A 16,745-nucleotide genomic window follows, 5' to 3' on the forward strand; every position below is an offset into this window, starting at 1 on the left:
TATCTTTTAATTAGTGGCCACTCGTTACCCTTCACCCTGTCTTTTGTTATCGCTCTCAAACAAAAAAAAGTACTGTTCTCTCCCTGGTTTGTTTCTGGGTGGTCACAGTGGGGGGGTGAAGGATGAGCTGGTCTTCTGCCTCCAGACAGCCTCTGGCGGTGATGCTTCTATCAGCCCCATGCTGGCAGACCTTTACTGTTGACTAATAAGAGCATCACCCGTATAAACTATAGCACTCCTCCACAGCTGCTCTCCGACTTTGAGACTTGTCCTTTTATAACTTTCAGTGACTTTGAACCTACTGTGCCAAAGATATTTTTCAAATAACTCCAGATCCAACAGATCCACGGCTTTGTGTCCCATGAGCTTTTATCTCTAATTTACATTGTGTTTTTCTTTTAGTCTCCCAACAAGCCCACTGCGCCCCAGGAAAAGATCCGCCCCCTAACCAGTCTGGACCATCCACAGAGCCCTTTTTATGATCCAGAGGGGGGCGCTATCACGCCTGTTGCCAGGGTGGTTGTTGAACGCATCGCCAGAAAGGTTTGTTTTTATAATAGCAAGATCATAGTATAAATACAAATACTTGGTAGCTTGGATATGATGGTGATGATGATGCAGTAAATGTACTGACAGCCATACAACAGTGCAGTTGTGAACCTTTATGTAACATGACTTGGATTAATCGTGAATGTCAGAGCTAGAGCAGTAGGGGGACTCAGCTGATTCCCTGTATCAGAAGATGCCAGAACTTTTTAATGTTCTACACTGTTACTGTGAACTATAAATGCCTTCCTACGAGACAGGAGTCTCTGCTGTTGAAGTATATACCACAGCTCAGCAGGTACAATGAGTTCAATCCTGTCTATCAGTAGAGAGATTCGTCAGTGTTGGATGTAGATCTTGTATTCACATAGGTTTTAAATCATCATCTCTGTCAGATACATCTTGAAGGTCCAGTTACTGCTGAATTAGTATCCAGGTCAAAAACTACAGCCTAAAGTCAAAAGAACATTTCAAGCAATGTTATGGAAAAGAAATAATAGGAAGGATACAGGAATCTTGAATCTCCTTAATTCCTCATTAAATATCTGTTGGAGTGGAAGGAATGTGGCACATGTGTAAATCTGCCTACAGACCATCTTTAACAACTGGGTGACCATGAATGGCTTCTGGCAAACTTAAGCTGAGTTAATGAGCTGTTTCCCCTCTTTGCCACTCCTCCATAAAGCTTTGACTAGTGAAGAACCCAGCTCGTACTTGCTGTGAGTACAGCCCCTCCCATCTCAGCTGCAGAAACTAAAAACTCCTTCAGAGTTAGTTACAGGTATCTTGGTGGTCTGCTATAGGCAGATTTACATATGTGCCAAATGTTTCCCACTTGTTATTGATGGATTTCGGTGACTTCTAAATGTTCTTCTATCCATTCCCTTATTTGCTTTTTAATAACATTTTTTCAGAGCAGCCTGGATTGTTCTTTTGTCTTTAAAAGAGTTTCTAGCCTGACGCACTAGCAACTGGACCTGTCAGATACTGGTGTTCTTAATGTCAACCTCCACAGCCACAGCTTAATTCATGTTCTAGCACTCAATAAGGAAAATGTTTTCCACCAATGTCAAGGTTAATATTATAACACGACAAATGTGATGAGACCTTCAACTAATAAAAACACAGCAATAGAAAATATCAAGTAATTCAAACATTGACAGCAGGTATTGAAATAAATATAAACCTTTTCCCATCATAATTTAGTGAGTGGTAAAACATGTTCACTGGGATCTCAGGCTGCAAACCAGAAAGGAATCAAAAGTTAGCAGTCCTTCAGTGGCACCTAGAGGCGGATGTGGGGAATTTGTATACATTTCTAATTTACTTAATATGTGCCTTCTGCCTGTATATCGTATGCCCAACCTTCCATTATCTGCATGATGCTGCCCTTTCTCATCAATCTCAAAAGCAATATAAAACATTTAGTGAGAGGAAACGAACAGTTGTAGGTGGTGGAGCTTTGTATCATCATTTTTTTGACTATGTCTGTCCGCAGGGCGAACAGTGTAACATTGTGCCGGATAACGTGGATGATATTGTAGCAGATATTGCCCAGGAAGAGAAAGAAGAAGGTTTGGATGCCGTTTCCATTTCTTTCCCTTCCACTTTACCAACATTAAAAGCACAGTTGATATTGTTAAGCCATAAAAGTATATTTATTCTCTTTCGTCATCCTGCAGATGATACCCCTGAGACGTGTATCTACTCCAACTGGTCTCCATGGTCCGCCTGCAGCTCAGCCACTTGTGAAAAGGGCAAACGAATGAGGCAGAGGATGCTGAAGGCCCAGCTGGACTTGAGTGTTCCCTGCCCACACACCCAGGACTTTGAGCCTTGCATGGGGCCTGGATGCAGTGATGAAGGTAAGAACGTATTCAAGGTCTGAAGATCTCTGTGAGGAAAACAAAATATAAAAGACGATAAGGTCAAACAAAGGGCTTTAATGAACATTATTAATCTTTGATATATTTATTATTATTTATTTAGTTATTTCATCCATTAATGTGACAGACATTTACCAGTTTTTGTTGGTGGTCCATCAATATACATATTAATACACACTGTTTATAGTTGAACAAAAATGTAGAGAAAATTCTAATGAATAAAAGACACCATTAAATTTAATTTATTCATATTAAAACTTAGACTGTTCTTATTTCTTGGTACATTGAGCAGTGGAAAAAGATCAAGTCTAATTTAAAGCACACAATCTCTGTAACTTAGGTCATCATGCTTATTTTTATGTTAAGAAATTTAGAAACAGCATGATTTTGTAAATACAGTACTTAATGTGCAAGTGCAAAGTGTACGATATGCACCATAGCAGCCACGTCTTGTGCACTGTAATTTGCTGTGATAGTGCTGTTAATCGTAAGGACAGTTTATTTCCTAAAAAAAAAAAAAAAAAAAAAAAATCAACAACATCAGTTTTCAATACACTTACCGCTGCTTTACTGAGCGTAGCTTGCACTTGAGTATCACTACTTGACCACTTTCTTTTCTGCTCAAATAATAATAATAATAATGCATAAAAAACCAGTAGAATAGAAAAGTCCAAGTCAATTAGGTGTCACTGGATGTCTGAATGATAATCTGTAAATACCTTCCCATTCAGGACCAGACTCTGGTTTATAGATCATTAAATTTTGTTGCTATGCTAATAGTATAGCGCTACAGCCATTCCCTGAACCAAGGTAAAGATACAGTATGACAGATTGTGCATTACTCATTAGGCTCCAGCCAATTAGAGAAGGAGCTCATGAATAATGCAAAGATTGTAGAAATAGCTGCTGGAGGACAGACACGAATCTGGGCTATTTGAAAAGATGAGATGAGTGAACGCAAAAAAGACACTTTTTTAAACTGAGTAAAAATTGGTCTTAACAACACCTAAAAAATGACCATCTTCAACTTAATGAGCCTAAAATCCTCCACAGTAACCAAAATCACAAACCTTACTGACATCTTTCCCTTTGTCTCTTTAGATGCTTCCACCTGTATGATGTCAGAGTGGATTACCTGGTCTCCGTGTAGTATGTCCTGCGGGATGGGCACACGTTCCCGGGAGCGTTACGTTAAGCAGTTTCCTGATGATGGCTCAGTCTGCACCCTGCCTACAGAAGAGACGGAAAACTGTGTGGTCAACGAGGATTGCTGTAGGTTCTCTGTTGTAGCTTAATTAGTCATACTTCAATGAAATGATAACTAAATACTATAGATTTAATGCAATTAGTACTGTAGGTAGGTAGGTTTACCATGTCTTCTGCTCTTGGCCTTAGCTCCCAGCAGTTGCCTGGTCACAGAGTGGGGCGAGTGGGATGCCTGCAGTGCCACTTGTGGTCTTGGCATGAAGAGGAGGGAGCGCATGGTGAAGATGCCTCCTGCGGATGGCTCCATTTGTGGGGCAGAGGTGCTAGAAGTGGAAAAGTGCATGATGCCAGAATGTCGTGAGTAGCAGCATGATCCCGACACCTCCTACACTTCAAATCTGTTGAAAATGGTCACATTAAGCAGCCAGGCAGAGGAGCCAGTAGAACAGTAGCTTAACTGTGGATCCATGTTATAAATAAGAATCTTATTAATGGTTTACATTTGAATTTAAAACTTCAGTTAGCAGAAGGTTTTCTCTGATTTAACTCTGCCAGTAAATTTAAAAATAAAGATTTCATTGTAGTCCAACTGTTACATATAATTCACTGAGTGTATGTTTTACTGAGGGATTCCTGTTGTACACAGACACAATTCCCTGCCTGCTGACTCCATGGTCTGACTGGAGTGACTGCAGTGTGACTTGTGGAAAGGGTTTGAGGACACGACAGCGGGTGCTCAAGTCCCCAGTGGAGCTGGGCGAGTGTTCAGAGGAGTTAGAACAGGTGGAGAAGTGCATGTTACCAGAGTGTCGTAAGTATTACACGTCCCTACTTTCTTATAAACAGCAAAAATAAATGAATAAAAATAATTACACACTACTTCAAACACAAATTTATGGGATCAGTATCAGGAATGTTTGTAGTTCCACTGTTTAATTAAAAGTAAAATGCATAATATTCCCTACACGTGGGCCCAGATACAAATAGGAGTCAGAGAAATTTCATCCTCTGAAAATTCTGTCCTTCCATTTCTGTCTCCTCAGCCATAGACTGTGCGATGTCTGAGTGGACTGAGTGGTCAGAGTGTAATAAGTCCTGTGGCAAGGGTCACACAATCCGAACACGCATGGTGAAGCTGGAGCCTCAGTTCGGAGGAGACCCCTGTCCTGAAAGCATCCAGAGGAAGAAGTGCAAGATCAGAAAGTGCAGTCGAAGACATGAGAAGAAATCATCCAAGGATCGTGGTGGCGACTATGATGACGGCACAGGTGAAGCCGCCACAGAGCATCCTGGTTGGTCTCTGCTCTAATTACACTACATACAGACCTACAACAATGCATAGATAATGTGTCTACATTAACCTGACAAGCGATTCCCTTTTCCTGATTGGTTTCTTTCTTTAGGGTGTAAAATGAGACCATGGTCGAACTGGACAGAATGTACCAAGCTGTGCGGCGGTGGTATTCAAGAGCGACTCATGACAGTGAAGCGGCGGTTTAAGACTGCGCAGCTGTCCAGCTGCAAGGACAGGAAGGAGATCAGGGCTTGTAATGTGCACCCATGCTAGGAAGGTAAAGGTGTAGGAGAACAGGGATGACAGTGAAGCAGAGAACAGGACAGGGCACAGCACACTGTCTCACAATGATCCAATGCACTCTGTTTAGGGCTGAAGTGGCACGTACTTGAGTCTGTAGTGGTTAAATCCAGAGCTCAGGGCATTTTGTTTTCAAGAGAAGCAGAACTTAAAGATCGCTCTGAAAATCTCTGGATTTAAACTAGGCCGATTCATCTGTGCCGTCTACTAGCTCCGATACACATACGAGTCTTTCGCAAAATTACTGTAAACTGTTGTGGTATATCTTGAAAAACAATTATGAAATATAAATGATTTAATGATAAGATAAAGAACTGTTATATCTTGTGGTATTAAGTAGTACAGTATATTCTAGACTTTAAAGCACAGGTGCCCAGCCATTCCAGTGTTTTATATGCTTTCAATTGTTCCGTTGTTTCTAGGACACAAAATGCCCCATTGACTTTTTACCCAGCTATATTGTTGTACATGTAGATGCACCACAATTAAGATCTATATGATTTGGAGCATTAGAAATTTGTTATTTTTTTCCTGTGGAATTTTTTGATAAGAATGTGTCCCAAGATTCTTACCAAAGTCTTGTGTAGATGTTTTCTAGATGTCTTCCTTTTCTTTATCTCTGTTCCTCTAACATATTAATATTTTGGAATAATATCACCTTTACAATAAAAGTAAATGTGACAAGTTGTCACCTGGATCTGTCTCTTTATTTGTCATATCTTGATGCATACACATGTGCTGCCACTAGATGGAGACGACAAGCTTCAAACATTGGCCTTTTGTTAGAAACTGGTCCAACATCAGCATTGGGACACAGTGGGGCTGTGATAAATGGAGGATAAAGCCTAACTGGAGTATTATATTATTCTTGTGTGGTGATTTGGTATGCAAATACTACTTTTAAACAGCCAGATGATTTGAAACAATTTGTCATCCAGGCAGTAGCAAATTAAACTACTTCTGGGCAAAAGCAACATAAGAAAATAAGGAACATTTCAAGGCTATTTCTTACTTAACAGAAGAGAGAAGGTCCACTCACATTGAGGCTGGAGAGCTTTCAGTCTTTTTATGCACGTGCCAGCTGGAATCTTGAAGGAATCTGCCCCCCCCCATCATCCCTGGAGTAGTAGGCTGGGGGAGGGGTTGGTGTCAGGCTTTCCTCGCTGTGGTGCTCTGTGGACAGGGATGAAAAATAAAATACATCACATTCCTGTTTCCATGCCAACAACTACACACATGGATGAAGCCTATACACTTCATAGATGATGGGCGCATGGACGGGGAATTTCTACAGGCGTGATTGAGCTGTTAGAAATTGCTTTAGTCAGTTGCAAGAGGTACGAGGTACATGGGATCAAAAAGAAACCGATGAAGGGCGTGTTTATCTTTGTATCTAATTAAGTCGAGTGCACTGCAGGTTGATGGTTGTGTGGCTCAGCTGCAGCTGCAGATCTCCTAAAAATTCTGCAGGTAGATTTTCCATATACATTAATTTCTTCTGTTTATGGACACATTGATGAATATTTATCTTCTGGACGCAGGCCGCACTGCTGACGTATTCTCTATACCCTCTTGCCTTTTTCTCATTTAGCCTGTTCCTCACAGAGCCTCTTACAGTTTAAATAACAGAATAAAATCCGGTCCATGATGTGGGGGGATAAAGTTCAAGTGTTTCTGCCACATGACTAAAGTGGCATCTTTTAGAGTCACTTAGCTGAACCATCACTGCTTTTATTTTAGTGTCTCAAAATTGTTTTGAGTACTGTAGGTTCCTACATCACTGCTATTTCAAAAACCCTTCAGGCACAACAGTAAGGTGGTAGCAGTTTACAGTATCTATAAACACAACCATGGAACGTCCTTTACTCTTGACTATATTATCTATAAAGCCAAACCAGATTTTGCATATTAATTATTAAACATTTGCCTTTCGGTCACGAATACTGATTAAAACCACAGAGTGTAGCAAATCAGTAACAGATATGCAGAGTGGCAATTTCTTAAACTGCACAAATCTAATAATACTGAATCTCTGATGTTTACTGTGTTCAGTAGATTACTAAAGACATATCTGAAAGGTTCTTTGTGTGTTTGTGTGTGTCAGTTTGGAAATACAATACACTTACACCAGTTTGTGTTCACCTAGCTCACCTAGCTAGAAATACTGCAGTCTACAGGGCTCCAACTAACACATGGGGAACACACCCTAGACTGAGATTTTCCTCTATGTGAAGTTTAACTTAAAACACAGTGCTGTGCAAATGTTTTATAATTTAGATGCCACAATCAGGGAGGCGTTTGATTGGTCCTAAATTAAGTATGCACCATGACAACGAGCCCGACATACAGCCAGAATCATAAAGAACTATCTTCAGAGACTAGACAAATAAGGACAGATGGAGAAGCCCCCACAGAGCCCTGATCAACATCATCCAGTCATTCTGGGACTACATGAAAATACTAAGTCAACAGAAGTTTGGCAAATTCTCCAAAATGCTCGGAGCAAACTATTTGCCAAATTCCTTTAAAAAAGACTTAGTTCAAGTATACGTAGGAGAATTACTGAGGAGCCGTTTTAAAGGCAAAGGGTGGTCACACAAATATGGATATGATTTATGTTTTTCTGTTTACTGCACTTTGTATGAAGGCAACAGATAAATAAAAATACATTCATATTCCTGAAAGCACAGTTACTTTAGTGCCTCAAACCTTTGCACTCTACTGTGTATGCATCATGCTAGGGCCCTGTAATGAAAAGGTTAACCACTGACTGACGGTAAGGCTAACTGCCCTTTTCTTTAGAGTCAGGTAGGGGAATCGAACATCTACACACACATACACACATATATATACATCATAGACAAACAGTTAGTAAACATTATGTTTTTTTGGTCAGGGGGTGTGTAGCTGGAGGCAGAATAACCACCCGCACATGGTCACTAACCAGTTTAGTTTGTATTTTAACTATGGCTAAATAAAGCACAAGTTTATTTGATTTATTTGATTGATATTTATGTGTTTTCAGCAAATCCCAGTTCTCCTTCGCAAACGCAGGAAGTGTTGCTCTTTCAGAAGACGACACACCCTCACCCAGACCTCCTCCACCCCTACTTCTTTTTCTCTTGCTCTGTGGAACAGCCAGTCTGCAATCAACAGGGCTGACTTCATTCCAACTTTCACTACACAGTCAGCCGTTCAGCTACTGGCACTTACAGAGACCTGGATCACTCCACAGAACACGGCCCAGTTACAGCCCACGTGATTGTGATCTATCGACCAGCGAGCCTGCTGGGAAACTTCTGTGATGAGCTTGACATGCTGCTCTCCCACTTCCCTGAAGATGGCACTACTCTCATCATCTTAGGGGATCTCAACGTACATCTGGACAAACCTTAAGCTGCTGAAGTCCTTGCACTTCTGAACCAGTTTGACCTGAGACTGATCCTCACTCCTCCGAGTGACTGGACCTCATTCTCACCTGGAACTGCACCACAGATAACATTTCAGTCACTCCTCTACATATATCAGATCACTTTTTCAGTCACAGTCTCTCTCTCCCAAACTCATACTCTTCCTCTACTTGTCACCTTCCACCAGGACCTCAGGACTCTCAATCCTGAGAAGTTTTCTTCCCTGGTCTCTGCTACCCTACGTCCACCACAGGTCTTCTTTATTCTTGACACAGCCACGACAAATTATGCAGGACACTTTCAAATTGTCTGGATAATCTCTGCCTTCTCTCTTCAAGGTCTGCCCGTACATCAGCTCCTAATTTATGGCTCACTGACCAGATCCGTGAACAATGCACCATGCACAGAAGTGCTGAGAGGAAGTGGCGCAAGTCCAAGGCTCCATCTGCTCTAGCGGAATATCAGAGCCTGCTGGCGTCATTTTCTCACACCGTCACAAAAGCAAAAACACTTTGCTGGTAGTACTTTCAGTACTACCAGGACAAACTCAGCAACATCACTGACACCATGAAGCTTTTCTCCACTTTCAAGTCACTCCTCCACTTCTCTCAGTGCTGATAACTGTGCCATCTTCTTTACCAATAAGGTGGCAGCCATCAGCTCACAGTTCTGTTTTTCGAACACAGACATACTACCAACCTCATCTAACAGCATATCTCTCACTTTGTTTGCTACTCTGACTGAGGACAATGCATTCACCTTCCTCCTCTTAAACCATCCTACCACCTGCTCTCTAGATCCCATCCCCTCCACTCTCCTTCAAACAACTGCATCCACACTAATCCCAGCCATTACACAGGCACAGGCACCTTTCCCACCTCATTTAAACAAGCCCAGATCATTCCACTCCCTAATAAAACAACTGTTGGGCCCTCCCTTCTGGAGAATTACAGACTTGTCTTTAATTTCCTTTAATTCCTGGCCCAGATCCTTGAACGAGCAGTTTTCAACCTCTCTCACTGCCTCTCCACTGGTGTGCGGCAGGGCTCAGTTCTTAGTCCTCTACTCTTTCCATCTATACTACATCCCTAGGTTACATGTTTTAGTCTAGTTTAGTAGTCTATCATTGCTATGCTGACAACACACAGCTCTTCCTGTCAGTTCCACCGGATGACTCCACTTTCCCACTACGCATCTCTGCATGCCTCGCTGACATTGCTGCCTGAATGGGAGAGAGGCATCTTCACCTCAACCTCTCCAAGACAGAAGTTCTTATCTTCCGAGCCCTGACTGTTGCCTACAATGTGGTCAGCTCAACAGCACTGGCTTACCCAAAATCCCTCATCCTGGAGCGAATGGCATCTTGTGGTCACCTAACCTCAAAAGATCACAGGGAAAATGTGGTTCCACAAAGGCAGAACAACCCTCTGCACGCTAAGCTGCCTCACTCTCAATTTTCTAAAACATGTTGAAACGAACTTGATCTCTCTGCACTTAAAAAACAGCACTTATACCCATACGAAAATAAACTAACCCAACGAACAAATGCCCATCGACTTAGCAATATTATCTGTAACTAAATCAAACAAGATTAATGCTTGAAGGGCAATTACTTAACTGAAATTGATAAAATTAGCCTCTAGTCAAAAATAGAGAAATATAGTTTGATTTAACTAAAAGTTAATAAGTTCAGCGATAGAAGCCACACGTTCCATAGATTCAAGCTAATAGATAATAACTATATAAATAAACTAATGTGATTAAGTGTATTTCAAAGAGTTGTGTGGGCACAACTGTGCCAAGATTAAGATTATTTGTATACTATGTGTCATGGGAATTTACAATTTCTTCAAGCTTCTCTTTGAGCAAATTCAACTGTCCACTCAAACTAAATCTGAAATAGGCTTGGTTTATGAGCACTATATAGCAGTCACTAATCAGCATGGTTACACAACTGGTACCTATCATTAGGAAGTAAAGGCTTACCGTAAATGCCCTGATCTCCTTCAGCAATCTACATAACATACATACATGTTAATCAAGGTTTATATAACTGCAACAGCAATATTTTCTCATATAATTATACTTTTTTAAATTAATCATTGTCCATATAAACAAAGCAGAGACTTTAAATTGTTGCATGCTACATAACAGGAATGCCCATTTTATACATCTGTCTCCACTTAAACAATAAACTGTATCCCTTCAAATTACTCTGAATGACAGGGGAACCTCAAATAAGTGGTGCTTGGTTATATAAAAGTGGATTATTATTGTTTTCTTACGATTTGACAGCAGACATTTTGGTTAGCTTTCTGAAGGCAGTGAGGCATGAGAGGAAAAATCTGGAGGACTGAACGGTGGGTGATTGAGTTGGTAAATTCTGCTCGCTTTAGTTTTATTTGCTTCTGAGTCTGGGACAGGGTCAATCTATTCATTGACAAACATACAAAAGGAAGGGAGAAACAAACAATTTCAGCAGTCCTTCTGTTTTTTTAGACAAGAAAATACAGGTACACTATAGCATCCTTTTTACTGGCCTTGCAGACAGTTCCTCAGCCTGGATGGAGAGATAGAGGAAATATAGGATTTCATAAACTAATAGACGTCAGAGAGAAAATCAATATAGTGGCTAACCCTGCAAAGGCTCTTTTCCACAGATTTATAGACCACAAGAACAATCAATGTCCTGAGTGTATAATTTGTTCAGGACTGGAACAGAAGGAATGTGTGAAATGTCAGTTAGCATTAGAGTAATTCAGAATATTTAGTTCTTTAAGTTTTTAGAATAAACTGTTAAAGCCTCGCAAGCAAAATCTGGGTTTTTCTAGGTGAAGTTTGCAGCCCCAAGCTGCAGATAGCCTCCCTGAGGGTACAGCTCATTATCTGGCTCCAGTGTTATGCATGTTTAATTTAAAAACTGAAATGGCTATTCTGCTTATTGTGCTGCCCATTTTCTCCTCTTTCATTTACTGTCACCCCTTTCTAGAGCTGCCAAACAGAAGGAAAACCCTTTTACAGTGATAGCGCAAGATTATTTTCCTGTCATGTTATCTTTCCGTTGCTGGGGAAACGCATTTTGCAGAGATTCGCTGAGCAGCAATCTGAAATTGACTGGCATTCCACAGCAAAGCAATAGAGACTCAAGATGAGGCTTCTGTAGCACCTGATTGTCACTGTAAATTAAAGTAGGTGTGGGTGACAACCCAAATGAAAAACAGAACATAAAAGATTAGTGTCAGACATGCTAAATAATTTAGGTTTTATAATACCAACTTGCTCATCTCTGCTGCTAGCACATTAGATGTGCTCTAATACTTGTCTCCCTTTGTCTTTGTAAGCCATGATCTTAACAAGATAAAGGTATGGATTGACTAAATTTTAGTATGGCTCTAACCCCCCATTTAAAACATTTTGTAGTGGCTGAATCTGCAGTTTTTCCACTCTTTTTATAGAAATCTTTGAGGGTACTATGCATGTAATATTCAGATTACTACATTGTGATGTCCAAGTACTGACCTTTACTTCCCCCCACGTGCACACACACACACACAGCTGACCTGGGTACATACACTGCATGCTACAAATCTGTGACAAATAGCCAGCAACCAGTCTGAAGTGTGCTAAAATTTAAATTCAATTATGTGAATTTGACAAAGACCGTTTATTGAAGCTTGTAACATATTGGCTAACAGTATGTGCCAGCAGTGTTTTTCTATTTCTATTAAAAACACAGATAATAATGTAAGTAAAATAATGACAGGCCTGACGAGTGGTGTGTATTCAGATTTCTTTGTAAAGGTACGTTGCCCACTGCCCTTCCACACCAGATGTCATACTGTGAACTGAAGGCTTTGCAGGGTTTAAATCCTGCTTTAGGGGCTCATTGTTACATGACAACACAGCCACCCCAATGCTCAGTATTAAATTACCATATGGTCTTTTTAAGGGAGTATCTGAAATTATTTTTCAGGCCCCCTGACTTTCACACTGCATTTCAGAGACAAGCTCCAACCAAATGTAAGATTTTCTCTTACAGTGGACAAGTTTCCTCAAAACAAGCTCAATGCACCCAGTGAGCCTTAACAATATCAAGTTTAGTATTAGCTAGTCAATAAAATTAATGTTAATGTACAGAAACTGGCAGCAAAATCTAGTTTTAACAAAATATTCTAATGTACCTTCAAAGCATTTTGAGCCTCAAACCCCATTACACAAACTTTAAGATAAGATCACACTTTATTGATCCCAACAGCCAGGAAATCACTTGTTAAGCAGCTCACGGAGACATTTAAAGTGCAAGAAAGAGAACATAAAAAGAACTGATAACACAGTTAACATTATGGTAATAATTAGTAGTTTACTAAGGTTACACACTTGGCTGTATCTCTGTCATAGGTTTTGCCTGTTTTTGAAGTAAAGATTTTTAAAAGTTAATGAACTGGAGATGCTTTGAAAAACCAGGAGGTTTGTACGACTTTGTTTTAAACACATAGATAATTTTTTCCAACCATGTGGGTGTAACAACTATTCTTTACACTGTAGGTTATAAAATACAGTAAAGTTATATTTATATTTTACATATTTTGATAACAATCTGTCAAAGTGCAGACTCTCTTATCTTGGGCCGCCATCTTTGATTAGATTTGGAAACTGTCCCAACTTGGACTTGATTTCAGGGACTAAATAAAGTTTCACCCGAGTGGTTATAAAGCTCTTTATGAGTTTTTAAATACTTTTAGAACAACTGTGAGATTTTAAACCACTTCTAGTATTTGTGCACATTACCGGTTAGTTGAATTTTGGATTTAGCCACAGTTAGCTGCTTAGCTAGCTCTGTGACCCAAAATAACCACATAGTTAAATAACAAGAAGCACGAACTAGGGGTTGAATTAGCCAGAGTTTAAAGAGGAATGGGAGTCGATCAACCTACCGTCCTTCTCCCATGTGAGCCAGGACTTCGATGATACTCTGTCGAGGTCTGGTTCCACAGCCACCGGGGGAAGAGGCTCATGAGCAACGCCTTGCTGTCCTGGAGCTAGCTAACAGCTAACAGCTAACGTTGTTAGCCGGGCGGATCTCTGGGCTCCACCGTTCTAAGTAACAGTGTACGAATATAGAATTTCATATAAAGACCACCTCATTCCTATCTGGGCCGTTGATGTTTCATTAAGAGATATTAATTATACATATTTATGGCTCTAGACCCGCTATTAGCTTTAAACATCCCCCCGCTGCTTCACCCTGTTGACTCCGGCAAATGATCCAGGTGAAGCCGCCTGCGTCACTCTGACGTCACCACTTCCTCTTTTTAGTCCATTTAAGTTTTATAAAATTGATCAGTTTACTTCTGTGTAGATGTCAAAGTGTCGTGTAGTGCTATAAAATCTTCTTAGAAACATCATTAAATAATGATAAAACCCAGGTAACTAATTGTTATATTGTTTGTGTCAAACTAATTGGACTAGACTTCAGCGTTTATGTTATGCATCAAATTCTACATCTACATCCTTCTCAAAGGACAATCTGGTAAATGCATTGAACAACACGCTGGTTCCAGCCTGTGTTGAAGTTGCTCCCATAAAATTAAAACTATCAAAAAGAGGAATCTGCCATGCAATAATTATGACACCACTAAATTAAAGACAGATTGCAGAGCGCAGATGGTGCAAAACTAAATTACATAAAGAGATTTTCTCAGAAGATTTAGGATCTATAAAAAGGAATTTACACTGTGGGACAACTTTACTTTTGACACTAACATAATAGCCCCAGTGTACCCTTTAAAACAACTAATCACCTTGTTAACCCTGTTCCAGCTTGTTGTCCCTAAATGTGAGGTATTTGTGGGTTAGTTAGAGGGAGGACCTCTCTAGTATCTGTCACATAAATTTCCAGTTTACAGTGTGAATCTGCGCTAAACAGTTTTGACATTTTAATATTTTCTGAGAATATCCTGCCAATTATTATTTACCAATCTCTGCTAATGAAAACACATCAAAACTATGCATTAGAAATGTTTCAGTCTGGTTTTGATGATCCTTGGACAGCCCTGTCTGATTCTAATGATATACAGTAGGTGCAAGTGAACACAAAATTCTTGCTTGAGTCCTGACCACAGCTAGAAATAGAGAATATGTTACAGCTGCTGCTGTTAAGCCCTTGCATTGGTTTCCTGTCAGTTTCTGTATTGATTTTTAAAATTATTTTACTTGTTGTTAAAGGACTTCATGGTCTTGCACCAGACTTCCAGTTTGACATGCTGCCAGTGTGTGAACCAGGATGGCCTCTCAGGTCCACAGTAATCATGTAGCTGTTCTAAGACGCAGGACAGAAAGTTTCTTTTTGTGTTTGTGCTATGAGCCATAGGATCAAAATGTATGTAAGTGTCACTATTTAAAAGTAAAACACAATTAAATACCTACCTTTTCATTGTGACTATTAATAAGAATAGTATATGTCTGTTATTTTTTTCTGTTTATACATTTATTTAATCATATTCACATTTGCTAATTATACACTCTTATTTGTGTTATTTCTTATCGTTGCTATAGTCTTGTTTACATATCTGCATCGTTTTAGATTTATTATATTTAATCTACAGTGAATTACTCTAAAACTTTATTATTATTATTTTGTTGACCAGCTTTTCAGTCATCTGTAAAGCACTTTGAATTACAGTCACTTGTACAAAGGGTCCTGTTTTTCATTAGAGGTTACTCAATAATTTAGTACTGTGTCTAATTAAACAAACCTTATTTGCTTAGATTTCTTTTATTACAGCAGCTTAATAGAGACTACACTGTTGTTTGTTGTTGTTTATAGTCTGTTAAAGCCTTCACTCTGGTCAGGGTCACTGTGATTAAAACAGACATAGAGAAACCTGCTGCACACACCCTATAGATTCATATAAAGTATTAGAACATTAGAAAAAACTTGAGGCTGCACCAATAGATATTTTTTGAATTATTGGGTTTATTACACCCCTAGGATTTGGAGATGTGTGTCTATCTTTGTTAGGTTGAGAGCTGAAAACAGGTCTATTGATAGTCATGGCTAAATAGGGTAATTGTCTCAGGATAGCAATCCCAGATCTAGATCGCCACCAAACCTCATCAATTATTCTATTGCCTGAGGACTGTCTGTCTACTCAATTTCATGGAAATCTGCACACAAGTTTTGAGATTTTGTTCAGACTATCAGACACAAAACATGACCTCTTGTGCAGAGTTAATTATTTTGTGGGTGCTTGTCTTAGATATAAAAGGATTTTCTGAAATTAAGAGTTTGACTGTAGGCTAATTTATTCTAATAGTCATCCTCTGGCTGTTCTTACACCATTCAATGTTGCCAAGTCTCAACAAAAGCTCGGAGACCTCGAGGTTGTAACAAAGCCCTGTTTCCTCACTTGCAGATGTGGGTACATGTCTGACATGCTCACACCGTGTTCATTTAGGATATATGAGGCTGCTGCCACATTTGTCCAGCCTGCCAAAAATAAATAGAGAATTACATCACATTTCAGTTCAAATGATGCTGGCCTGCACATATATTTCTGTCCTGCAGAAATACTGTCTCACCAAAGCAGAGAAGAGTCCAACCAGACTTCAAGAGAGGAGAACTGTAAAGCCAGCTTAGATAGCAGGCACTGACCCATTCAGATGAACTGTGTTTTTTAATTCTCTCAGGCCTGTGCAGTTCCCTCGCCAGCTACTGCATGTAATGGCTCATGCTTTGGCTATTTTTTAAAGTCTGTATTTTTCCATATGTACAAAAGCCATTCACAGAAACGTCTTTTTCTAAAATGCAATAAAAACTAGGTGCTTTGTTGATTCCCTTGAACCTTCATTTATCTAACAAAGTGGTTTTTACTGCCCATTTCTATTGTATTTTCTAGGAACTGGATAAGCACATTTAAAGGACAGATACCGTCTGTTGCAGTTTGGATGGTCTTTTTGTCGGTACTGAGAACCCCATGTCCCTTTATTTCTGAAAACAAGCTGAAAGCTGTGGTGGTCCATCTGACATAAGCTTAGTTACAGGGAACTTGGCAGTGTCTCTTGGTGTTTGACTTCTTCCTCGTGTAACAGAGTTTTAGGTTA

The 16,745-nt window shown here is 39.8% G+C and overlaps 1 protein-coding gene and 1 long non-coding RNA gene across 5 annotated transcripts in view; one reads left to right on the top strand and one right to left on the bottom strand.

The window, feature by feature from the left end:
- The window catches only part of spon1a (spondin 1a), a 78,758-nt gene extending 72,874 nt beyond the window's left edge, over nt 1–5,884 (top strand). For 2 of the 4 annotated variants that reach the window (XM_026377701.1, XM_026377702.1), the window contains 8 exons: nt 403–543; nt 2,045–2,120; nt 2,229–2,411; nt 3,534–3,704; nt 3,828–3,995; nt 4,285–4,449; nt 4,682–4,930; nt 5,042–5,205. In XM_026377701.1, the coding sequence (XP_026233486.1) occupies nt 403–543; nt 2,045–2,120; nt 2,229–2,411; nt 3,534–3,704; nt 3,828–3,995; nt 4,285–4,449; nt 4,682–4,930; nt 5,042–5,205 (1,317 nt within the window). Of the gene's footprint in view, nt 1–402; nt 544–2,044; nt 2,121–2,228; nt 2,412–3,533; nt 3,705–3,827; nt 3,996–4,284; nt 4,450–4,681; nt 4,931–5,041 lie in introns of all 4 variants that reach the window. The other 2 variants (XM_026377700.1, XM_026377699.1) reach the window with 2 other exon arrangements.
- LOC113174044 lies at nt 2,340–13,623 on the bottom strand. Its single transcript, XR_003299868.1, has 5 exons — nt 13,577–13,623; nt 6,272–6,405; nt 3,804–3,961; nt 3,568–3,662; nt 2,340–2,440 (listed from the first exon to the last, which is right to left on the bottom strand). It is a non-coding gene; the product is annotated as an uncharacterized LOC113174044 (long non-coding RNA).
- Nucleotides 13,624–16,745: the final 3,122 nt, after the last annotated feature.

This window comes from Anabas testudineus, chromosome 3, assembly GCF_900324465.2.
Source record: "Anabas testudineus chromosome 3, fAnaTes1.2, whole genome shotgun sequence".
Classification (NCBI taxonomy): Eukaryota; Metazoa; Chordata; class Actinopteri; order Anabantiformes; family Anabantidae; genus Anabas; species Anabas testudineus.